We start from the raw sequence: 26,434 nt of genomic DNA on the forward strand, positions 1-26,434 counted from the left end.
GGGCTCGGCGTACCAAGCGCAGCCCGGCGCGGGCGCTCCGCTACCAGGCGCGACTGCGGAAGCTGCAGCAGCCCCGGCGCTGCTCCGCAGAGGACCCCCCGAGACCCCGCCGGGCGCCCGGACTCAGGCGAGGCACTCGGGACCGCGCGCTGCCGCTCCGAGGGGGCGACGCGGAGGTGCCCCGAGGACAAGTGTTGCCGCTGCAGTTCTTCCCCTGCGCCGCGGGGGCCCGTCCAAAGCTGGGCTGAGTTCGGCAGCTCTGGTCCCGGGGACGCCGAAGGGCTCCCAAGCCAGCCACCCTCCGGGGCGTGCCAAAGCTTAACCCTTCGCCTGGCTCTGGCTTTGGTCCCCACCAGCGTACAAAAGAGATCGCCCGGCCAACCCAACGGAGTCCTGCCTCCTACTCGGCCACTGGCATCTACGAGGGACCATCCGGCAGAGCTAACTGGGTCTGGGATCATCTGACTCCCACAGTGCGTAGAAGAGGCCACCAGCCAGTGTGGGCTATGTTAGGTAGCGCCACGACCAGCTGGTAGTAAGTGGGCTCAAGGGGTCCTCCAGCAGCAGCCCATGGTGTACAGGAGAAGCTGCCCAGTCCCATCCCTGCTACCAACCCTTAATCATGCATTAGCAGGTCGAGTTTGGGGACCCCAGCAGACAACGAAGAGCACCGCTCTGTGAGTCTCCACACCATCCAATCCAAGCTCAGTTCTTAGGTGCTGGTGTATCCAAGAGCCCACCTGGCCAACACGGTAAAAGCACTTCCTTGCCAGGATGTCTGTGGTGCGAAGGAAATTTGGCGATGACTACCAGGCAGTGGTGGGTGCCTCAACCCGTCGGAAGCGGCAGCGCTTTGTGGACAAGAACGGGCGCTGCAATGTGCAACATGGCAACCTGGGGAGCGAGAACAGCCGCTACATCTCCGACCTTTTCACCACGTTGGTGGACCTCAAGTGGCGCTGGAACCTGCTCATCTTCTTGTTGACATACACCGTGGCTTGGCTGATCATGGCCTCAATGTGGTGGGGGATCGCTTACCTGCGTGGTGACCTGGAAATGCACCGTGGCCCAGATCCTGGACACAGCCCATGTGTCGCCAATGTCTACAACTTCCCATCAGCGTTCCTTTTCTTCATTGAGACAGAGGCCACCATCGGTTACGGGCACCGGTACATCACTGAGCGCTGCCCAGAGGGCATTGTTCTGTTCCTCTTCCAGTCATTGCTGGGGTCGGTGGTGGATGCTTTTCTTATCGGATGCATGTTCATCAAGATGTCCCAACCGAAGAAACGTGCCGAGACCCTCATGTTTAGCCGGGCAGCCGTCATCTCACAGAGGGACGGAAAGCTCTGCCTCATGTTCCGGGTGGGCAACTTGCGGAACAGCCACATGGTCTCAGCTCAGATCCGATGTAAACTCATCAAGGTGAGTGAGTCTGGGAAGGGCCACCTCCTGCTCACAGTGATAGCGTTTTGCTGCAGCATCGCATCCCCGTGGCCAGGGAATTGGAAGTGGTTAGCCTTGGTTCCTGCTCTGTCTTTGCCTTGGGCCTGCATCTGAGGCCTGCTGGTCTCAATTCCCCTTTCTATTAAATGGGATATTTAAGAACATCACCATGGGGTTATTGTGAGGGCAAGTGTCATAAGAATTACAGAGCACGCCGCAAATGAAGACTGCTATATAATTGATACTTATGAGCAGGCACCAGGCTGAGCAGAGATTCCAAAGTGGATGGCATGGTTGGATTGGGAGCTTGTGTCCCACTGCATTTGAAATTCACCAGACACGTGCATAAATTTCCAGTCTCTACTTTGGATATTTGATTTTTTTAAAAGTAAGTAGACAATCCCATCCACATTTATTTGAGAGCCACCTCTGTTGAATTTCATTGAGAATTACTTCCATGTAAACATGTTCAGGATCAAGTTGTCTATCACCTTGCTTAAGGATCAGTTCATTAAATTCAGTACCTCCCCCACCCCATGCCTAAATACAGCAGTATTTGAAGAAAAAAGGAAGACAATATAAACTAGAATATTTACAAGCACATATGAATTAGAATTTTATAATCTTTCCTTACCCACCTACTCACATTCATTTATGCTTGTTTGCGCTCATGCGCCTGGCTTAATCTGATGAAGAATGTGCAGCTTTGGGCTTATGCAGAGCACCTTCCCATCACAACCATTTTCCCTAAATGTGGTGGCCCTGAATCTATTTTTTTAAAAAATACTGGCAAGATCCAGTTGCAGATCGCCAACCTGATAACTCATGTAGTTTGCCCTCAATCCTTCTGATTTCTGCCTGTAGTTACTATGACCACAAGCACGGCCGGGTGCCTAAAAGAGGGCAGGACTAGCTTCAGGGTGATGTTTATTACAAATTGGTAAGACCTTATGAACTTCACAGTAACAGTTCCTGTGCAAGTTAGATACATGGAATACATGGAATAATTCCACTGTGGTAGCCACATTGGTTTGTTGCAGCAAATTAAACTGGCATCTTGTGGGACATTCAAGATTAACAAAAAAATTCAGCAGAAGCTGCCATGGACTACAGCCCCACGTTGTCTGATGCAATGAGCGGTTCATTGCAGATGCAATAAAAATGTTACTCTTTAAGGAGCCACAAGACTCCCATTTATTTCAAATACATGTAGACAGTTGGGCTTCACAAGAAGTTTGTAGATGTTTTTGTCAGTTCTGAGAAAAATCAGTGATTTTTCCAGTCATTTCTTTGAAGCCCTACCAAAGCAAGGAAGTTTGGCTACACGTGTGCCCATACCACACACATCCTGCACCAAAGCTTTCTGTTAGTCGGTACTATTGACTTTCACTTCCACCTGATTCTCAGGCCTTCCTCCTCCTCCTCGACTGATGGTTTCTACTCTCAGGGCTGACATTGCTGACCATCTGTTCAGCTGGAAAAAAATTTACCCACAGCTGTACACAGCAGTTCCCTCTGGATCCAATCACTGCAAAGTAGCAGGAACAAACAATAGTCAAGTTAACAGCCAGCCGGGGGGGGGGGGGGGACCACAAAAGCTGAAGCATTTGGAAGTGGTAATTTTCAAAGCTATTTGAAGCTGCTTCTTCCAGTCTCAGGTATTGGTCTTAGTTGGTAGTGGAAGCATGTGCTTAGAAGCATCCTGTTCTTTGCTGTTCTTTTATATGGAGGGTTCAGCCCTGTCATGAAAAACAGATTCCTCCAGGGCTGGGCAGAGCGTGTCATGTCTGAAGTTAAACCCATAATGAAGGATATGAAGAGACAACATGGGCTGCAGTCCTAGGAACACTTTACTGGAAGTAAGCCTCACTGAATCAAATGGGATTTATTTCCAAGTAGACCAGATTAGGATTGCTCTTGCAGAACTGTGGGAAGCTTGAAAAGCAAGATCCATCACATTATCCAGTTTTCCCCTGCTTCATGGGAACTGTAATTCATTCATAAAATTCTCTGACACGGATGGATGCTGCAATGGCCCCTGGTTCTTAAAAGGTCTGGATAAATTCATAAAGGTCTACCCTTAAGCTTTACTAGTTAGGTATGAGACTTCCACATTCACAGGCAGGATGCGTCTGATTACCGGATCCTGCAGTCCAATGACAGGCAATTGATTCTGCCCTGCTTGTAAGCTTCCCGGGGGCAGACAACAGTCCCTGGCTGGGGGCCTGTGATGCAGCAGAAGAGTTCTCATGCTCTTACCCTCTATCTCTTTTCCAACTTTTTGAAGAACAAACAGGAAATCAAGGTCCATTTTCGAAGCAGTTTATGTATATCATGCTGTTTCAGAGAGAAAGGACATACTGCTGATTGTCACTGTATTAATACTGAAATTGTCTTGTTCTCAAAATAATCCAAAAAGTTTTTCTACAGTCACAAGAGCTTGTATAAAAGCAAGTCTCTTCTTTCTGAAAAATCAGGCTTTGACATTTTAAATGAACATATCAGTAAAAATCGGGCTATTTAATATAACATGTGATCTCTTCCAATACCTCCAATTCTAAGGAATTTTGCACCTTGAAGATTCTGGAATCTTTCCTGCCAGTCATATTTTAGTTGCAACCAATAAATACTGAATTAATCCCAGTACCTTTACCTTTACATAAATGAATATAACAGAGCCTCTGAATTATCTGAGATGGTAATCTATGACACAAATATGTCCTAGAAATTCTGGATCATGGACATCTCCACCACACATGTATTAATTCCCATTCTTCCACAGCCATTCCATGTTAGTTTTTTATCCCGATCCTGCAATCTTCTTTAGCCTCAAGAAATAACATTGCAGTAGGATTCTTTCTATAGAGAAGACTGCTCCTCCTTTGCAATGTGACTGGTATTCTAACAGATGTGCAAAATTCTCTGTATTACACATAATCTTATAGAATTTGGAGAGCTTTCTGTTTTGACCTGCTTTCCTATGAATTTGGCCCTCACACACTGTTGTTGGCCTCCTAACACCCTCAACAAAGAGACTGTAGTGGTTAGAGCATGGGCTTGGATTGGAGAGACCATGGTTGCATCCACAAAGGTTTGGTTTGTTTGGCTCTCAAACTGGAAGGGGGTTAGCACCCATGTGACGACATCTCCTACTCCAGGTTTTGCTCCCATCTTTCCCAAACCTGGTTTGATACGATCTTTTAGGAAAGACTGCAACCAAAGCACATTTGCACGTAAATGGGAGAGTGCATATTTTTACAGGTCCAGCCCACATTGCTGCCATTTTCTTGACCTCAGCTCCCTCCCACCTCTGGGACTGCCATTCCTCACCTTTGCAAAGCACCAGAGGACTTGTCTCGTTTTTAAAAAAAGGTAATTGCTGTAGATTTATAGCACTACTGCATCATTGATTTTTTAAAAAATAAAAGCCTATAGCAGCTCTCTAGCGGGGCAGGGGAGATGGCAGCCACATGGGAGGTTGAGTAAAGCAAAGTACAGAGAAGAACCACCACGTGGATGTTTTCTGTTCCAGAGGTATTTGCTGTGGCAATGAGAGCTCCACAGAGAATAAATAGTTGCTGTGTAGAAGCCGTGTTTGGTTCGAATCGCCTCTTGCCACTATGAAGCTCACTGGGGCGACTTTGGATCACATGAGCACTCTTTCTCACTCTCAGCCTACTGTACCTCATAGGTGGTTGTAAGTAAAAATATCAGATAACCCCCTTCGTGTGTGCCACCCAGGCTCCTTGGAGGAAAGCCAGGATATTAACGGGAGGAATTCATTGCATATTGTTTCCAAAACAGCACGTATACCAGCAGGTTCCGTTCACAGTCACTCATTATAAAATTCTTAAATTTTATAGGAGCTATTTTTTCCGTTTATTAAACTCTGTGACAGACCCATCAAGACTGAAGTCCCTCCTGTACTGTACGTCTGTTCAAAGCAAGTCGGATGGATGCACGGAAGATTGAAATTCACTCCCCCCCCCAACCTCCCCAGTTTTGAAAAGGCTATATTAAAAGGCTGCTGTTGCAGATCCTTCTGTTCAGAACATGAAAAGTACTCTAAGGGGACCCTCCCAAAATAATTGATCTTGTTCATTGCAATGTCCCTTCTCAAGAAAGTCACTGAGCAAATCATCGGACTTGACAAAAATAACGATCTACAGGGTCTCTTGCTCTTCCTCCTGAGCTATTCTGCAGCACTTATTTAGTTCTATGAAATCCAAAGCTGGTTTGCTTGATTAAGGTATTTATTCCCTATTTTTGTACCCAAAGGGGATCCAAAGCAGCTTATGACATCCTCCTCCATTTTATCCTCACAACAACAACCCTGTGAGGTACCTTAGGCAGAGAGAGAGAGCAACAGACCCATGAGGTCACCCAAACAGCTTCCATGGAAGAGTGGGGATTTGAACCTGGGTCTCTCAAACCCTTGTCTGACATTCTTAACCGCTACACCATGGTGATCTGCTCTTGGTCCTTTATTTGGGGGGGGGGGTGCATTTGGGCGAATTGGTGGCCAACCAGTCCTTATTCCTTTTGGCAAGAACTCTCCCCTGCTGTAGCCCAGCCACAGAGTAGGAAGCGCCGCAAGCTGTCGTTGCCTCTCTCTGCTGTGTCTTCGCAAGTTCCTGTATCCGCAGAACAAGCCGTTCTCTGACATGGGCCCAGATCCAACCCGAGTGCTTTGACTATCAAAGGCAATCCCTGGCAGGACCGTTGAGCTCTGACTTTTGTCAGATCACACCAGCCGAAGGGCACATGGGGGCCACTGCCATCGCCTGGGTACCTTCGCAGGGCTTTCTTGAAGGTCATAAACCAGGCTGGGTGCATTTGCACACAGTGACAGAACTGCTGCAGTTTGCTGCAGCCTGGATTTGGCAACCTTTTCTGTTTTTTTTTTAAAGTCAGGTTTCTAGCTTTTACATCAGCATAGAAAACTTGACAATCTGTGCCCTGTCTTCTGTGTCATTTCAGAAATCAGGAGGGCCTGAAGTTACTGAAGTTCAGCTTCAGAGCCGCTGAAAAGGGGGGAGAGCACATAAAATTCCAGGGTCACCTTAGAGACCACCATGCTGGGCAAGTCAATGATGTTTGCATTGGGTTAGGGTGGTAAGAAGGTGTCCACAGCCCCATTCACCTGCCAGAGCTCAGATCACATTCACACCCTTGTCACTTAAAGTGCCGTACAGCTCCCCTTCGACTGTTTGCATGCAGATATTTTAAAAAGCAGACATTTAATTTTAAATACACTTGTTTCTGTTTTAAATGCACTTGCTGACCAAACAGCAAGGCTAATTTACAATCGCAGCGCTGACCTTCCTGTGCTTTCCAAGGGAGGTGTGATTTTGGCCTCATTCAAGGAACATCAGCAGGGGGATAATGATAAAAGAAGAGGGCGTATGTGAGACTCCTGTGCCCCACCCCCTTGCAAGTAACCGGCCTGCCCCTGTGAGCAGCCGTGTTGTACAGGAGTCGGAATGTCAGACTTGTGTTCGAATCCTTACTCAGCAGTAAAGTTCACAGGGTATCCCTAGGCCACTCATACTCTGTCTCACACACTGTAACCTACCTCACAGGATTGTCATAAAGCTGAAATGTGAGGGGGGAGCCATCCTGCCCTAAACTGGGATTTAAACAAAACAATCTGAGATTAGAGAGTAAGCAATACTGAATTAGGCCAGGGGGAAAAGACATCCCCCTTGGGTCATCCCCATACGTAGTTAACTGCCATCAGCCTTATTCTCAGACTAAGAATAACAGCATCAACAGCATCCCCATAATACATTTCTCTGTTGTAATTTACTCTGCAATAATCTGCTGTGTGCTGAGTTACACACAATGTTTTTTCAATGCCAGTTATATTAGCAAACCATAAGATCTTTTCAGACATTACATCCATGCAGAGCAAGAGCCCGCCGACCGAATGTAACAGAGGTGCTTGCGCTGCCTGCAGTCCTTCCAATACAAGAAGTGGCCATGTTGTGTTATCATGCATGCAAAGCTTTGCGACGTATGAAGGCATGTGGCAAATACACAGGTTGCCCTGTTTACACAGTATGGCAACCCTGAGCACCGGGAGGATCGTGGGTAGCACATACTCCCATTACGCAGTTACAGCACTCCCAGTACTTGTGGATGTGACATCCCCAAAGCACTGATATTGCCCTGTAATGTGTTTGGTGTAGCTGGATCATACCCAGGATGGACCCAAGTACACAAACCCATTAGGAGCACTGAGGTGCCTCACCTGTTTTTTTAAAAATTAGGCTTTTTGATGTGGCATTTCCACAAGGGCTTCTTTTTAGAACACAGAGGATTTTTTTTAAAAAAAGTGACAGCCCCCAAAGTGAAAGGGCTCCAAAGCCCCACCCCTATTGCCCACTTGGGGATTTTTGAGTGATCTTGTAAAATCTGTCCAATTAGCTGTTCAAGACTGTGAGCATGGCAGGGTCCTTAAACTGGCATTGTAAAGAACTTTTTACGTTAAGGAGGATGCTCCTTATAAATGGGTAAGGTCAATAGCTGCCCATAACTGAGCATTCTCTGTAGTGGTCCCTACCTGGCAGAATAATCGATCTGACTAAGTCTGGAAGGCCTCCTGCACTCATTTCATTCCACAGAAGCTGCGAAGTGGGATTTTTAATGAGGGCTTTTGAAAGGTCTTTTTAATATTCACTGTAAATCCATTAATTTTAAAATTCTATTTATTGTTGGTTTGGGAGAGGAAAGGTGGCATGGTAAAGCAGGACTTTATCAGATCTTGGAAACGAAGCAGGGTCAGTGCTTGGATAGGAGACCACTAAGGAAGACTCTGCAGAGGAAGGCAATAGCAAACTGCCTCAGCTTCAATTACCTAGAAAGCCCTTTGCAGGAGTCCCCATAATGGCATATATGTACATATTGCTGAATTTTAATTTTTGTAACCTGCCTTGAGTCATTTTGAAAAAGACGGACCAGAAACAAAGTGATCAATAAAAAGTGGGTGAAGTTAAAAAGAACCATCTCTGAAGTTATTATCAGAGTTTTAGGTTTCCAGTGCTAACAGTTCAGAGGTGCAAAAATAGTTGGTCTTGGCAAGAGGGTTTCATAAGTTTCTTTGGTCACAATTGTTTTCTGTTCACTGGAAGCTGTATTTGGAAATGGGACAGCCCTACCTAGAGAGCAGGTGTAGCGAGTGTTTGGAGTGTCAGACTGGAATCTGGGAGACCTGGGTTCAAATGCCCACACTTGCCTGGGAAACTTGTGGCCAAGTCACTCACAGCCTAACCTGCCTCACAAGATTGTTGTGAAGATACGTTGGTCTCAGCAAGGGATAGTGGGGTAAAAACACGCTGGAGAAATAGCAAGACATGTATTTCCTGTTTGGCGCAACGTTCATATGTGTGCATTTCATTTAGATCTAAACCAGCCACATCACTGGGAATTCTATGAGAGAAACTCCCGTTTTTTGTTCAGACAGGGAGACTGCCCTTGCTAGCAGCGTGTAGGCCTGAGAAAACTTGGGGTGGAGGGGATGTTCCCCCGCATCCCGTCCCCAAGGCTTTTCTTTTTCCCAGTCGGGGACCAGCTTGGGCAATGGTTAGCGCTATGCTCAATGGGCCAGTCTGCTTGGCGGTCGTGCTGTCTATGGAACGGAGGTTGGCACCCCATGCGGAGGAGCCCGGCTTTCCCTCCAGGCCGCCCTCCTTCCTCGCGTCCACATGAGGACAAGTTGCTGGGCGCGCGCACCCGCGTCCGGGCCTCCTCCCCCCGCCCCTCCAGTTGCTAGCCGACACCGCCTCGCTGCTTCTCCCCCGCACCTGATTAGGAAAGCTGAAGCCTCCGCCGCTTTTCCCTGCTGAGCTATGCAGGGAGATAAGGCTTATCGCGCCGCCGGGCTCTGCCTGCTTTCCTCCCCTTCCAGGACCCCTCGTGCTCGCCACGCATCTTTGCTCTTTTGCCAGGAATAGGTTTTTTCCCCAGTAACTTTGCTCAAGGCTGAGCCCCCCCCCCCTTTTAATTTTTTGCTGCTGGGGCACGCAAGGGGATGAAGAGACAATACCATTGCAGAGTATAGGCGGGGGATACCCCTCTGGAACACTTCTCCTTGAGCGAACGGCTCCCTGCAAGCAGGGCAATCTATCTCATCAGGGCTGGTTTCCAACTTCCAGGTGGTGCCTGGAGATCTCCCGGAATTACGACTTCTCTTCTGGTAACAGAGATTTCTTCCTCTGGCTGTCTTGGCTGGTAGATATCTCCAGATATTTCCCAACCCAGAGCTGGCACCTTTAGCTACTCCGCTGGTTGTCTGTAGGAAGTTCTTAGCACAGAGAAGCTTCTGAAATAGGGTTGCCAGGTCCAGGTTGGGAAATTCCTGGAGATTTTGGGGGTGGAGCCTGGAGAAGGCGGGGTTTTGGGGGAGGGGCCTCCGAATGGTATAATGCCATAGAGTCTACCCTCCAAAGCAGCCATTTTCTCCAGGAATAGATCTCTGTCAGCTGGAGATCGGTTGTAATTCCGGGAGATCACCAGCCACCACCTGGAGGCTGGCAACCTTATTCTGAAATGTCATTTCCGCCTCCTACCTGTATATAATATTCAAGTCCCCAGGTGACTGCTCCAGAATTTAGCATATTATCAACACACTTGTAATCAGTGGTTTTTGTTTTTAAAAAGTACAAGTCTTCATATATAAGGTTGCACCAATCTCTAGCCATTCCACCCTCGCTCTGCAGATCCCCTTTAAGCTATTCTTGAGGGTCCGCTGGTATTCTGGCTGAGTGGGGTGGGCAGCACATAAGGAAGAGGGGCTGGTACTCAGTACTGAGGAGAACCATCACAAAAAAGGCCCTGCTTGTAACGCGTACAGATATTGATAGGGCTTTTTTTCAGCACGAACGCAGTGGAACGGAGTTCCGGAACCTCTTGAAAATGGTCACATGGCTGGTGGCAGCGCCCCCTGATCTCCAGACAGAGGGGAGTTGAGATTGCCCTCAGAGGGCAATCTCAACTCCCCTCTGTCTGGAGATCAGGGGGCGCTGCCACCAGCCATGTGACCATTTTCGCCGAGGGCAACCCATTGAGTTCCACTACCTCTTTTCCCAGAAAAAAAGCCCTGGATATTGACCTTGCTTCTGTATGAGTCACTCACTTCAGTGTGGAGTCTGTATTTGGTGGCACCTGCATGCGCATCACATTCCCAATGCAGATTTATATTTTTATTTATTTATTTACATTATTTATAACCTGCCTTTCTCACTGAGACTCAAGGTGGATTACACAGTGGAAGTCAATACGATCACCAGCTGGGACATTCAATAATCAATAACAATAATTCAATGAACAATACAATAGAAATTTGAAAACAAGCAAAAATCTGATACCGAGCAGAAATAATGCTGGAAAAAAATAAGCAAATTGACATAACGTATTAAACAACATGGAGAAACTATCCAATAAGAGCATAGTTACAACAACAGACAGTGTACAGTAGTATAGCCTACAGTCTCTATCATTTTTTGATTCACACATCTGGCCTATCAAATGCATAAGACAGAAAACTGATGCATAGTATTATCTAAAAAACTGGTACACAACTTGTGACATAATGTGGGTATCCCATGCACCCTTCCTAGCTTGTACTTTAGGTGCTGTTCATGTGCCACTCTAGCAGAGCGCTCAGAAAATTCTGCTGCTCCCATGATGCTTTGAATTAGCAATAGAGACCGTTTTCACAAAAGGTGCATGTAAGTGAATTTCCTGTCTCTCTTCTGTGCCTGACCCTTATGCTTCCCACCATGAACAGTTACTTGGTGTGTCTCCTTTTCATCTTCCTTCAACCCCCTGCCCCTTAAAAACTAGTCTTTCATGTAACCACTAGTTACAGTGGCAATCTAAGCCACTAAAAAAAAAAAAGAGTGCTGCTATTTTTAATATCTTTATATAATGCTTTTAATGTTTTATGATAATGGTTAATGAAATGTTTTAAATGTTTTTAATGCTGTTATCTGCCCTGAGCCTGCTTGCAGGGAGGGCGGAATATAAATATGATTAAATAAATACATAAATAAATAAATAAATAACCTTTGGTAGAATCCCTTGGTCTTCATCTCCAACCTAAGGAACACTATTTTATAGTCCAGGAGAAGTCCATGCTTCACAAGAATAGCCTGGATGCTACATTTTAATACAGCAAAAATGATTTATAGGCATTAATCTATATTCCCAGGTTAGATAGTGATAGCACCAATCAGCTGTTTGGGGAGAAGGTAGGGGGTTGATTTAGCACTTCTTGAAACAGCTGCAGCTGCTTTCTTAATAGGGGGCTAGGCCCATGCAGTTTCTGCAGCTGGATCCAAGGAAGTTCCCCCCCACCCCATGCACAACTCGTGCTTTACAACCAGTTAACGATATTTGTGCAGAAGGCTCCTCTCTGGATTTCACAGAAATAAGAAAATTGTTAATGCAGCCGGGAGATTACTTGAATTAAAGAGCCTTCCCCCTCCCATTGCTTTTGAACTAGAAAGAGCTGTTATGTGCTGTTATATGTGTGAGCTCAAAAAGATTGAGATGCAAAAGCATTCTTTCTTAACTTCGCTAGTGAAAGCATGTGCAGAAAGCCAGTACAATAAATAAAATAACAAGATGTATGCAAGCAGTGATTTGGGCTGACAAATTTTCATGTATAGAACCCTCCCCTGTCCCAGGCTATAAACAGACTGTGGAAGAATCTCTCTCTTTCTCTGCCTCCCCCCCCCCCCGCCCCCACATGTCACACACAGAGATCTCAACGCATCCTCTGGCATGCCTCTCTCTCACCTCTGGTCTCACCTGCTCCCTGATTTTGTCACGTCCACATGCACTGCAAGATTGGCTGGCAGACCAACCCTAGATGAGATACTCAGAAATACCATTGAGTTCAATGGAGGCACATTCCCACATGAGTTAGACTGGTCACCATTCTAGCTTCCCTTAGATGACAATGCTTAATATCCTGTCCCAGGAGGGAGAGGAAGAAGACCCACATACACATTGGCCTTCCTCACACACACGCACGCACGCACGCACGCACGCATACACACACACACACACACACACACATCCAATCTTTATAGGTTGCAGCTATCTTTGCAAAGAAGCCACTAGTCATCTTGAGGGCAGCTTGTGGCCAAAGCAGCTTCTTTGCTAAGGTTGTCACTACTGCTGAGGCCCAGCAAGGCAGCTCCTCTGTTCCTCTCCCAGAGACCATGAGGTGGATGCTGGTCACAGTCCTTCAGAAGGCTAACAGGGGACATAAGACCCATAAAACTCAGCCATGTCTGAGGAAATATATTTAAGACTGGGCTGCACCTGTGTGGTTTTGGCTGTTTCCACATGGGGATTTTCTGTTTCAAAGGGGAAACTGCACGGTGGTAGGCAGAATGTCTGCTCCCATCGCTGCTAGTGGGAAAGACTGGACCTAAGCTCAGCCTTCAAAATGGCAGCACAATGCTCTGCATTAGAGATGGGCACGAACCAAAATACGAACCAAAGTTCATCACGAACCAGGCTGGATCATTGTCTGCGAACCGGCTGTTCATCAGAGTCCATTTCTGATGAACCGCTACGAACTTTAGGGCAGTTCGTTTTTTTGGTTCGTCACTGCAGACAGCCTGGTGCCAATTAATCAGTTTCCTAGGCAACGGGGATTTGGCTTTCTGCAGACCTTCTGCTGACCTGGAGGTGACCTTCTGCTGACCTGGAAGTGACAGACCAAACAAACCGGTTCGCAAACTGGGGCAGGTTCATGAAAGTTCGTGGTTCGTGAAATGTGACGAAACATGAACCGCATGGTTCTTTTTTTCCTGGTTCGTGCCCATCTCTACTCTGCATTTCTTCCTCCCCTTTTTTTCAATCCTTTAGAGGACTTTTTTCTTTCCCAGCTACCGTACAGCTCAGCAGGGAAAGGGCGGTTTCCATGCCCCAGGCAGGCTCCAAAATCACCAATGCACTGCGTTTTTGTATGTACCTTATGGATAAAAGAGGGAGTGGGGGTGGTGAGTTGGCAATAGTGGGGACAGGTCGTATTGTTGTTTCCAGCCAGCTGCTGCTGCCATGGTGGGGGCACATTTTCATACCCCTGTATGAAAACAACCTCTGCCTCTTTTTTCCCACCTCTCCAAGTTTGGCTACTTCCTCCCCGGCTGATGCATGCTGTTTGTGGTGAAGCTTGACCATCCGAAGGGACATCATTTATTGTAAAAGTCCAAACCCTATTAAATAGGCAGCACTGGAGAATATGCCATAGCATCTGTTCCCTGGCTCCTTCAGGTCTGAATGCTTTTCCATTTGAGAACAAAGATCCTGGAAATAGATTGAATTGTGCAAAATAAGTTGTCAGGGTAAAGGCTGCTGGGACCAAGGGTGTGACTTTCGGGCAGATCCAGGCTTCCGCACAAGCTCTGAGGCCTCCCTGAAGGAAGGTAGCTGTGATCTCACTCTTGGTTTTAGTGATGTTTCAAGAATGTGCAGATGCATGTCAAGTCACCCCAAAGTGGCTGCACTAGCTGTTTATCTGAAAGGCTGCTTGCACGGCTTCCTTCATCATTGCTTATACACTCCTTTCCCTCCCCATGGCTCCTTCTCCTGGTTCCTGTCTCTCTGACATTTCCTTTGCCCCAACCTCTTCTCTGAAGGGACTCTGTTTCTTAGTTCCTCAGGGCCAAGCTTCACACAAGTATATTGGAGCATTTTTGTCTCCCTGAAGGGACCCCAAAGCAGCTTACAGAAAATTCCAAACAAAGCCATTTAAACAAGTAAAGGAAAACACAAACCTATCTGGGCAGGTGGGTCTGCCAGGCTGCCTGCCACAGGCCCCAGAGTTCTTGCTCTTTGGCCTATGTCTCCAGCCTCACCTTCTTTAAGGACCAGCAGAGAGAGAAGAACAAACTAGGCCTAGATGGAACTCAGTTCCCGCTAACCTACAACCTATAAGCCAGCAGAATTCTCCTCACAACTTCTTTCCCTGACAGCATAATGTTGTATTGCAACTAGTCAACTTCACACATTTTCTTCTTTTTAAAAAACTGCACAGAGGTGCAATCTTAACCCTTTCCCTCCACCTGTTTTTCCCATTCAAAAATCAGCACCAAGCATATTCCTCACCACTCTGGGGTGGGGGGAATGATACATGAATCTCTGCAGGTTTTTTTTACAGGATGAAAATGTCATGGGGAAATGGTACAGGGCTCTACCTCCCCTATAGCTTGACCTTAATGTTTTGGCCCTCTTGTCCTTCACAAACTATCCTAAACTGTGTAGCCTTCACCTTATCCCCCTTATCAATTAGGTATGAGAGGAAAACCAGGATGCCTGTGTTCAACCCCCCTCCACCCACACACACACACACCAGGGTGACTTCAGTCATTTTCTTCACAGGATTGAAAAGACTAAATGAAGGAAGAGTCAGGCGCACCACCTTGGTGCTCTGGATAAGAAAGGAGAGAGTTAAAAAATGTAATAGGTAGATTTTCATAGCTGCACTGGTGCCCCAGCTGTTCCCTCACTTCTTGCTTCTAAGTTCCTGACTCCATTTTGTGCCTCTAGGCAGAAATGATCTCATAACCAAGTAGCACCTGTTGTGTGACTCTGGTTTCCATGAGTGTTAACCAGGAGGTTGGATAAATGGGAAGCTTTACACTGACCACATGGATCAGTGTGTCAAGATGGTGGCATTGTTGCATTAAGACATGAGTCTATTTCTAGAAATTAATTTAATTGGTGTCTTCCCCATTCCCAAGTCTCATTAACAGGCCAAGAACTCAGCTTGTCCTTCCTTCCACAGCCTGTAGAAAGGAGGGCTTCTCTGGCCGTCAAGCTGCACTGAGGCATGTTGTCTTGGACTGTTCTGAAAGGCCCTCAGCTATCATTCCTAGCTGCTCTCATCAGCCACTGGGAAACCAGTCCCATCAAATAAATAAATAAGTCAGCGAAATCGCCCTGTGGCTAGTGGAGCACATAACGTCACATTTGGTTAGCAGACAACCCGCGCAATCATTTTGCAAAGGAACCGGAATTGACATCTTCGTTAATAAAGATGACATAGCCAAACAGTGACCCAAGCAGGAGAACACATGTCTGATTCAATAGAGGTCATCCAGGCGTGTGGGTGCTTTTGTGGAAGAGAGATTCAGAAGCAGACCAGAGTGTACGGATATGCCCAGACCAGCTGATTTTCACTCCTGCAAATGCCTCTTGCTTCAGTTTGGATAGATGTCTAAAGCTCTGTCTCTCATCCCAGCTATTGTTCTGTCCTTCCTCCTTCGTTAGCCTTTTCTTCTTAATTCTATAAAACCAGTTCTGCTCGTATCTACTGCAGACACCTTGCTAATTTCTTCAGATAATTACCACAAATATATCCAGCAGCAATTTCTACAGTGGCAGCGACACCTTTTTTTCCCCAGTCCAATTCAAAGAATTGCTGTGGGCTATGCCCATGTTTCTCCATTCAATCATTTCCCCCAGGGACAGGTGAGAGGGATTGTGTGGAGAAAGAGAGAATGTATGTGAAGTGGGGGGAGCATTTAGCTTGCATGTGTACACTGGAATTCACATCTGGCACATGATCGCTCCTAGTGTTTAAAAAAAGAGCACCTTTCTCAAGAGCCTCATACATCATTGAAAGGGGCCCACTGAAATATTTACCCTAATATTTACATGCATGAGCATGGAGCAGGGGTCACTGGGGCAGTCGGGGGGGTAGTTGTGAATTTCCTGCATTGTGCAGGGGGTTGGACTAGATGACCCTAGAGGTCCCTTCCAACCCTATGATTCTATGAAATAACTGCCCTTCTCCATCAAATTGTAGCTGCCTAATGTTGGCAAATTGCCCAGAGGGATGTTGGTGGCATGTTTATTCAGAAGTAAGGAATTCCTGTGAATTCAATAGCACTTCTCCCCCTCCCTCCAGTCAGTATGTATGCTATTCAGCTATACTCACCGTAGCTGAGCAACGGTGTGCATGTACGTACACATACCCATTAATGTGCTGAAACATAAAGACTTTAGAGAGCAACAGTTCAGTACATTCTCCCATATAGCTGCGCTTCAACAAAGAGAGGAATAAAGGGATACTACACATGAATGATTCATTCCAACCTCCAATTGTCTTTTAAATAAGGGGAGGAAAAAATATTGTAGTCGGCTGTATTGATTCACATAAAAATCTCAAAAACAATATAGTCAGGTATCACCTTTTTATTAGGCCCCCAATCAAAATACCACACAACAACGTGCAAGCTTTCAAGTTCTTCAGAAGTGCAGGGCACATTTCCATTCCTTTGCAACTGCAAGATCTTAACTCACTGGGATTTTCTCCTCTCCATTTATCTTTAGTCACGACAGACACCAGAAGGCGAATTCCTGCCACTAGACCAGTGTGAGTTAGATGTTGGATTCGGAACCGGGGCAGACCAACTGTTCCTCGTTTCTCCTCTAACCATCTGCCATGAGATCAATGACAAGAGTCCTTTCTTTGCCCTCTCGCAAAGATCACTAAGAAGTGAGCAGTTTGAAATCGTCGTCATCCTCGAAGGGATTGTCGAAACTACAGGTACAGGTCTTGAATCCAATGTCTTTTCCAGCAATGTATTTCTCATGAGAAAGATGTTCCGTTCCCCATTTTTCTTGAAAGCCATGCCTCAGATGTTTGAGGCCAAGCTGGGGCAAGGGAAATGCTCTCTTCCCATTTTCAGAAGTATTGTTTTCTTCACCCCCATTTCACATGTTCAAGGGCCACGACTTGTACTGGAAACAGTCCTTATTCAAATTAAAATCTCCAGTGTTGATGGCTTATCACCTTTCCATGAGCCAGTTTCTCAGATTCCCTTCCAAGCTACTTTTCTCCCTGCAAGGAAAGTAAAAGTACAAAGTCCACATATCTTGCCCTTGCAGAGAGAAAAGCAGCTTTTGAAGGGTGATCTTGACCAGGAAAGTAACTGCAACTGTGCTTCGGATTGGCGATACCCAATAGGATGTACCTCACAGGACAAGGACTAGTCAGGGAGGTCAGGAGGACAACCAATAAAGGCATCATTGTGCCCAAACAACAACTGCAGCGGGCAACCCCCCTTCAACAGGAAACACCTCACAGACACACACACACACACACACACACTTTCCTTTTTTCTAGCACTTTAACACTATGTGGAAGAGGGTCCTTCAGTTTGTGGAGGCACAAGGATGTAGTCCCTGTGCCTCTTGTGGAAGAGTAGTTCAAACAAGGAGCTTTTTGAAATATGCTCAGCAGCTAGTGAGAGAGAGCCAGATGGCCAAAACAGTCCACTTTTGACTTCTGATGCTCCCAAGACAAAGTTCCAGAAGTTTGTTATCTTCATAAGAACTTAAGCGGAACCCTGCTGGATCAGAACAGTGGTCCATCTAGTTTGGATTAGAATCCTGTTTCACTCAGTGGTCATTTCCACTGGCAGTGAATTCCAGAATTTAATTTCCTGTTGGGCAAAGAAATACTTCTTTTTGTCCATCCTCAATCTATTGCCCATCAACAATCTAACTACTTGGGAGTAGGGCTGAGTTCTAGTGTTATGGGAGAGGCTGGCCACTGTGTGAAATTCTTCCTAAGGAGAATTCTCTTTATCCATTTCCTCCACTTTTTATGTAGTTTTATAAACTTGTATCATGTCTCCCCTGGAGTCATGTTTTTTCTAAACCCAAAAGTCCCAGACTGTTCAGTCTTTCCTCATAAGAAAAGTGCTCCAACCCCTTAGTTATCTTGGTGGAAGTAAGTGAATGATGCTGGGAGACAAGCTTTTGATGTACAGAAGATTTCAACCAGGAAGCCCCAAGACTGTGAGTTAAGTGGTTAGTCCTTTTTTTTTTCTTTTTGCTCACACACACAAGGTTTCTTGCAGGCCAGGATGTTCAAGGGTGTTTAACACTTCCACCCAACTCTCCATTAGCTTGATGTACTTTTCTTTTTAAAGAGTCTTCCAATATGGTCTATTTCATTCTTAGCCTGCCCTTCTTCCAAAGAAGTGTGCCCTACATGGGCCACCTTTCCTCCATTTTGTCTTCAGAACACCTCTGTGGGGCGGGTTAGGCTCATGAATGAAAACACTTTAACTTCAAGCCCTCACAGGGCTTGAAGCTGAAGGGACGTGTCCCATAATTCACTTTCCAGCCCCCCCTCCCATACCAGCTTTCTGTCTCCCAGAATAGGTGTGAGAGAGGAACCAGCCCAGGTCACCCAGAAAGCTTTGTGTCTGCCTGGGGATTTAAACCCTGGTCTCCTCTAATCATTCCCTGAGGACAGAAACTGATGGACAACAGTGAGAGGTCTGTGGGGTACACCCAAGAAGAAAAGGAGCATGGGAAAGGAGCCTAGTCTGGAAAAAAGACCTATAGCTTGCTCTCAGTCCTGCAAGATCAGCCATCTGGAAAGCGGCTCCAGGGTTACACCTGCCAGAGAGACCCTGTGCTCAGTTAGGGTTGCCAGCAGGGCTGGAGAAAAAATGTCCTGTTAAGAGAGGCTTCATGTGTGGAAATGGGTAACTGAAGCTTTTCATGGCATAGAGGTAAATAGCATCCCAATAAGCCTCCGTTAAAGGAACTTTTCCCCCCTCAAGGCAGTTGGCAACTGCATACCCTGCCCCAGTTGTTTGGAAGAAGGCTGTGGTAATTCAGCTTTGAGGGCAAGGCATTCAGCACATGTTCAGAAGAACACTTTCTTTATGATCACTCTTGTATTTTGCAAGCTACAAGCTGAAATCTATTTAGATCATTGGTTGGGGGGCCTTAATAGGCCCTGCTCAGCCTAATCCCAAGTTATCCAGTTCTCTTTAGCTGCTCCTTTTACTGCTTTTGGCCCCAATTCATCTGAGTAGCATTATTGCCTCAGCAGCTGCACTAAGCTTCCTCAAGTTAAAAAAAACAACAACATAGGGTCTGATTGAAAAACTCCCCCCCTCATAGGCCAGTACAAGAGAGAGGCGAGTTCTTCACAGTTTCTCTTGCATGTCAATTAGACTTACTCCTATTGCTAAGAACAGAGAGTGTGTTGTTATTTGCCCAGTGTTAGCAAGCAACAAATCTTCTTAGTTTTTGCTACAGAAATGAGAACGTACTTTTTAAAAAAATTAGAATTCAGGTCAGATTTTGTGCTGGTGGGAAAAGCCTGAAATCTGTTTAACAGTTGCCAATTACTGGGTATTTTAGCTGTCCATTTGGCATTTATGCCTCAGGTTTGGTAGTGGCTATTTTGTAGAATGAGCAAGGTAGCTTGAACCTGGGTGTTTAAAAACAACTCTGTTGCACCCCCCACCTCCAACCCAGATCTGCCAGACCCCCCCATACACACACTCACACACACTCACCTCTGTAGGGAGAAAAATATCCTGTTCCTTTAATAGAGGCTTAATGTTTTACAATGGACAGGTAGGCAATTTAAGCTTTTCATGGAATGGAGGTAAATAGTATAAATAAAACCCTATTATCCCTCTATAAAAGGGGCAGTATCCCATTCCTTGAAGTTGCCAACAGGCCTGGGGGGGAAATTTCTGTCCCTTTCATAGAGAATGAATATATGGAAATAGGCAGCAGGAGGTTTTCACTGCATGGAGGTGTAAATAAGATCAGATTAAGCCTCTATTAAAGGGACAGGACGTTATTTCTCCAGGAAACCCCAACTTGACGCCACTAATAGGCTTCACCCCTGAAATGACAGAATCTCCTATACTCTGCCTCCTCAGCTGCCCCAAACTTCTGAGCTCCACCTTCTAACTCGCCAAAACCAACTTCTAGCTCAGTCCGGATTGACAGTTTCTAAACAGTACAACTCTGCCAATACCCCACTTTTCAGACAACGTGTTCCACCCTCCCACTGCCCTAAACCCCCAAGCAGATGAAACCCCAGCAAGTAGGTCACCCTAATTGTGGAAAGAGTAGAGGATCCCCATTCCTCAGTGGTTTTAGCTCAAAGGCCGATTTGCTTTGCAGCCAGAGAGAGATTAATGGGAAGATTAATTATGTGACTTTCCCCCTCTGGTGCCATACTAACAAACCTTTATGCAATGCTGGAAATAAGGTGGAATTTTTTTTTAAGTTACAACACCCAAGCAGCCGTCATTTGCAGTTGTGGAAAATGCATAGAGAGCCCTGTGCTTATAAAAGACAGAGGAGCAAAGAACTGCCTGAATTACTCCAGGACTTAATCTGAGGCAGCCAATGCAACCTGAGAACTGGACCTCAGGAACTGCTTTCAAGTTCTACAGTGTCTCTCACTGTAACTGCACTTGGCAACTGCAGTTTTTAAGAACCATACCTTCTAAGATTAGGCATGGAGAATCCTGGGAGGCTGAAATGCTCTCCCACTGGTTTCTCATATGTTCCTATGTTTGATCTCCAATTTGTGTCTATTTATTGCCTTATATAAGGGCTTACTTTGTCCTTTGAAGCATTTTGCTGGCAAGGAGTGTCTATACAGCATTTGTAGGCATGCGTAGCATTTTACATAAGGGCTCATATTAGCTTTTGAAAGATTTTGCTGGCAAGTGATTGCTATATGATTTTAGTGAATATTCTAAGGGCTTATTTTTCCTGTTAAGGTATTACTGGCAAGTGATGTTAGTGAAGATGCTTATTTTCTTATCTGAGAATTTGTTTTTACCCTTTGAAAGTTTTTCAGACAAGTGATGATGGCTATTTGACATTACTGGAAATGCTTACAAACATACCGTAAGGATGTATGGCTTTTGCTTGGCAAGTGATGGCAGTTTGGTGGTGTAGTTAAGAGCAGTGGGACTCTAATCTGGAGAACCGGGTTTGATTCCTTACTCTTCCACTTGAAGCCCGCTGGGTGACCTTGGGTCAGTCACAGCTTCCAGGAGCTCTCTCAGCCCTACCCACCTCACAGGGTGATTGTTGTGGAGATAATAACATACTTTGTAAACCGCTCTGAGTGGGCATGAAGTTGTACTGAAGGGCGGTATATAAATCAAATGTTGTTGTTGTTATGTCCTTGGATAGCTTATTGTCATACCATAAGGTATTTATTTTACCCGAGAATGTTTTGCTGGCAAGTTATTTTATTGGACATGCTTATTGTTTTCCTGAGGATTTATTTTACCTTTGAAGGGTTCTGCTGGCAGATGATGGCTAAATGACAGTAGTTGCCATGCAGATAAGTGAGCAATATGGCAACATGGTTGATATTGTTAGGTCCACTGATGTTTAAACAGAAGTGAGAGACCTGACATATATTCCATTTGCTCCTACACTTCCTTCAAGGAGTTTGGGGCACTATATGTAGTTCTTTTTTCCCCATTTCAGCCTCAAAACATATCTGTAAGGAAGGCTTGGCTGAAAGGGAGGGAATAGCCCAAGCATGTCTCATGAGATTCATGGCTGAGTGGGGATTTGAACATGTTTTAACACTTTAGCCAATACACCTTGCTGGTTCTTCAGGTTTAGTGAATTTATAATAAATACTATCCACATCCAAATGTGAGAGACAATGTATGCTTTTATGGCACAAAGAGACCTCTGTAATCTTTATCCAGATCCTGAGGGGGGAAAAAACATGATGAAAGGCGAAGGTTTCATCTGTTAAAAACTACAACTGTACATAAGGAAGTATTCTGTTTCTTTACTCTCACGATGTAAGCATCCTTACAAATTTAGAACAGGCAGAAAATATACTTAATATAGCATTCTGTTTAAAATTTCAAAGATACACAAAAAGGAGACAGTGTTGTGGCTTAAGATTGCTTGGTGCCCTAACTCACAGATTTTTGGTATCAGGGATACTAGTTTTGATATTTCAGTGGAGACCATGCAAAGAGAGAGCTTCAGTTATCCCAGGATGATTCAGGAAAGGGTTGTGGTTGTGGTACAGTGTTAGAGCACATGTTTTGGATACAGAAAGTCGTAGGTCTCCAGTTACACAATTCAGGATTCCCCAGCCTTGTTGAGCCTCAGGGACACTTTAGGAATGTTGAAAACAGGTAGTGGCTGGCACCACAAAATGGCTGCCATAGGAGGAATCAATCACAAAATGGCTGCTATGGGAACTGGCACCAATCATAAAATATTGGGAGATTTCAAACCAAGCATTGTCTTATGAGGGAAGCTGATGGGTGCCCTCTGAAGACGCAAAGGTGATGCTTCCAGGGATTTCCCAAAGCACTTCTTGTTCCAGTTAGGTTGAGGAAAGCCAGGACTGGCTCTTTTGAAGGGAAATCAGATGCTTTGTAGAAGAAGGAAGTGGACATCACCTCACTGAGTTAAAGGATCTCCAGACCTGTCTATACCTGAGACCCTGGAGAGATGCTGCCAGTGAGAGTAGACCATATTCAGGCAGATGTAACACAGTCTGATTTGGTGTAAGGCAGCTTCCTGTGTTCCTCCCTGCTATTAAAAACAGATTCCTGAGTGGAGCCCTGGCTCAAGTTGAACCTTGAATGTCCAATAAAAATTGCCCCCACCCATTTCTTACTGTGATGATCCTTGGGTCCATTTGTCAACAATTCTCTTTATCCATGCATTGTTCAGAATCTCCTAGCTGAATGTGGCAGTAAGGAAGGGGTTAATGAAACCTGCATAAGCAAATCTAGTTAAGTCAATAAAGATTGCTAGGAGACTGACTGTCACCAGATGGAGCAACAAGTCATTCATTACCTCTACAAGGAGTAGGGTTGAGGTTTGAATTGTGCAAACTTAGCACTGGACTCTACCCCATATGCCATCCGCTTCTGAAAACAGCTAGCCCTTCCTGGAAGCAAGTGATTTTGCCATAGTAAATGTTAGAAGCTCCATCCCCACCTCTTTCCAGTGCTGTGTGTATATTGAAATTCTGCTGGAACACAAGATGGGATATTGAGATAAAAATCTGAGCTTTTTTTTCAAAGCGCAAGTTTCTAGCAGTTGTGACCAAGAAGAATTGCTTAGGCAATGCTTGCAGAAGTCAGAGATGGTGGCTGAATAAGATTTCCAACAGTTGAGTGTCAGTGTTCTAACATGACTAACAAAAGTAATTATGCTATGCTGAGAAAAATGCAGAAAAACAAGACAGTATCCAGATATGATTTGCAAAATACATACAGATTGCAGAATCTTGCTTGACTTGTCACTGAATTTTAATGTTACTTTTAAAAAAGCCAAAATAATCTACAATGTGCATACAGCCCAGAAGGGACTTTCTTTTCCTAGTCACAAAGGCCATTGGTCAATTTCACAGCAGATGCTTAGAATGCCTGCTTCTCCAGTCTAGAAAAATTGCAGAGAGCTACATGCACACTGTTGCAATAATTGGATAGAGTCAAGTACATAAACTGGTGTTCAGATATGGATGAGGGACTTTATAGATGTATACAGCCTGTGCTAAATATGCAGTGCAATCCTATACAAAGTATTCCAATCTAAGTCTACTGAAATCAGTGGGTTAAGTCAGAGTAACTCTGGCTAGGATGGCTTAATTAGTCTTCCTGTCTAATACGCTAATATATTTTCCACTCAGTTCAATAGGTCCATGCACACAAGTTACATTCACTGGGTTGGATCATTTCCCCCTAATATGTGTATGTGCATTTAATTACTGAATAAATTTAATATAAAGTACCCCAATTCAGATATCACACTAGATCATGGTTAAGAAAGAATCACGATGGTTTCATGTGGTATCTGCATTAGGGTTTATGAATCAGAAACTATGGTTTGAAGTACTTGCAAACCATGGTTTGGTATACTGTCTGAACTGAATAACTGTGGTTTATGATTGGCAACCAGAAGCAGAAACTATGGTTTTTAGGGCATTTGTAGTCCATTGCTTGACATTATTATCTGCACTGAAAACTATCCCCACTTCCTCTGTGATAACTGGGTGAACAGGTGAGAAATGAAAACAGAGAAGCATTCTGACTTATACGTTGCCAGGAAACTCAGAAGTGTGGTTTCTGTTCCAAACTCTGGTTGGTGCAAAGTTCATCATAATGTCTTAACAATGTATCATATTTTTTTACTTCTAGAAATATGGCTATTTATCATTCAAATGACCAAGGAGACAAACATTTTCTTCCGCTCAGGAAAACAAGGATTTCTTAACGCAGATCCTCAGTCACTCAGTGTTACCATGGGAAATTATAGTATATTGGCTTCCTGCTGGGTGTGGCTTTCCCTGCTCTAGAAAATAGCATTAACTGTAATTCCAAGAGCAGGAAGAATTAACATTTGAATCGATGCATGGATGCTGGAAATTCCAAAAACTAACTTGCAAATGTGTTTTGGTGAAAGCATTCTGCCCCAGGGTCCGCAGGGTGGATCAGCAATGCTGAAGCCCAAATCTATCAGAACCATGGACAGATCACAGGGGATGATGCAAACAAGCAAGGTGCTTGGAGTGTTTTTTCTCCGTGAAGAAGACCTGAGGCTGACTGAGAGCTCAAGAGAGCAATCCTATGCAGGTCTACGCAGATCCCTGCTCAGAGGGGCCAGGCACCCTCTCGAACCCCTGTAAGCCAAGCCCTGGGAAGGTGAGCGTTTACTCAGGCTGGACAGTTTCAGGTATGAGGAACATCTTGTGGAGGTCCAGGCAGGGTGGATGAGGACGGAGGGCTGTCCAACACAGGAGGGTAGGAGAGGTTATTTAGTAGGGCTGTACTCAGTTTCTTCATGACTAATCAAGTACATCTGCATTAATACAAATAATACAACACTTCTAAAGAAAAAAACATACTTGCCATGTCTTTAGATGATGCCAAATGTGTCAGCAACAGACATTCTCTAATCTAAGAGAGAAGGCGGAATGCCTCGTCTAAGATGGAACGTGCAGCCTACACTTTTTGTAAGGATATCTGTAATTCTCAGAGTGAGGTTTCTGCTACCTGATTAAATGCGAGGGGGGGGGACTTTGAAAAATCAAAAGTGATTACTTAAGTGTATCAACCAATTAACTGACAGGACATGAAATCCTAAGCAGAGTTTCTCCAGTCTAAGCCTGTTGATTTCAGTGGGCTTAAATTGGAGTAACTCTTCTTAGGATTTCACTGCAAATGTTGCAGCCCTGGTATATACCATTGGCACCACCATCTGAAGTCCAGTCTTGATTCTATCATAATTTTTCCCCTCTCTCTTAGGAATGACGTGCCAAGCCAGGACCTCCTACACAGAAGATGAAGTTCTCTGGGGCCACCGGTTCCTCCCGGTGATGTCTCTGGAAGATGGGTTCTTCCGGGTGGATTATTCTCAGTTCCATGCTACCTTTGAAGTTCCTACTCCTCCATACAGTGTCAAGGAGCAGGAGGAAAACTTCGCACTTCCATCGCCTTTAAACACTCCTGTGGGGAGCAACCGAAGTAGACGAGAAAAAATCTCCTCACTTGATTGTTTGGATATTTTTGAAGAGAAGAGCAGCAGACTTCCCAGCAAATTCCAAAGACTTTGTTCAGGGAAGGAGGATCTCCAGAGAGGAGTCTTGAGTCTTTGTTCCACCAACGTTGAGAAAGCATGCAGCACTGGTGACCTTCTAAAGATCCAGCAGATAAGTTCTGTCTGCAGCATAGAGGATGGCGGGGAAAAGATTAAATCAGCAGCCTTCAAAACTAAATCAGAGCTCTTGGCTCGGTCCACTGGCAACCTTGAACTTCAACAAAAGCCCCAAGTTATGCGCACCTTGGGAACAAGACTAGATGATCATTTGCCTGCCAAACTCCGGAAAATGAACTCGAGTCTCTTTACCTAAAGATCAGCCACAAATGAACATGGCTGCCTTTCAAACTCCTGAGTTTCTCGGATTATTACTGTGAAGATCTGGACCGTGGCCATGCGACCAGCATCAGCTCCATTTAAACTAGAATAAAAAGCATAGCTTCACCCATGACAGACGGTAGTTGTGTTGAAAGGGTTTTGCAGCAGAGGAAAGATCTTTCACCAGTTCTACCAGTTCTGAGTTCTGTAGCTGCACTTGTCTTCCTTTTAAACCACGCCCATCTGAAACTAGTCCCTCGTTGTCCCCATC

The 26,434-nt window shown here is 45.2% G+C and overlaps 1 protein-coding gene across 1 annotated transcript; it reads left to right on the top strand.

Annotated features, from left to right (window-relative positions):
- Nucleotides 1-774: 774 nt before the first annotated feature.
- LOC129338975 (G protein-activated inward rectifier potassium channel 1-like) lies at nucleotides 775-26,158 on the top strand. Its single transcript, XM_054993553.1, has 3 exons — nucleotides 775-1,425; nucleotides 16,804-17,020; nucleotides 25,554-26,158. The coding sequence occupies exons 1-3, from the start codon at nucleotides 775-777 to the stop codon at nucleotides 26,156-26,158; spliced, it is 1,473 nt and encodes a 490-aa protein (XP_054849528.1).
- The last annotated feature ends 276 nt before the right edge of the window (nucleotides 26,159-26,434 follow it).

The sequence above is a fragment of the Eublepharis macularius genome, chromosome 12 (genome assembly GCF_028583425.1).
Source record: "Eublepharis macularius isolate TG4126 chromosome 12, MPM_Emac_v1.0, whole genome shotgun sequence".
NCBI classification, from domain to species: Eukaryota; Metazoa; Chordata; class Lepidosauria; order Squamata; family Eublepharidae; genus Eublepharis; species Eublepharis macularius.

Coding starts and splice junctions, on each gene's coding strand:
- LOC129338975 (XM_054993553.1), top strand. CDS start 775: ATGTCTGTGGTGCGAAGGAAATTTGGCGATGACTACCAGGCAGTGGTG. Junction 1,426..16,803: donor TCCGATGTAAACTCATCAAG/GTGAGTGAGTCT, acceptor ATTTATCTTTAG/TCACGACAGACACCAGAAGG. Junction 17,021..25,553: donor AGGGATTGTCGAAACTACAG/GTACAGGTCTTG, acceptor CCTCTCTCTTAG/GAATGACGTGCCAAGCCAGG.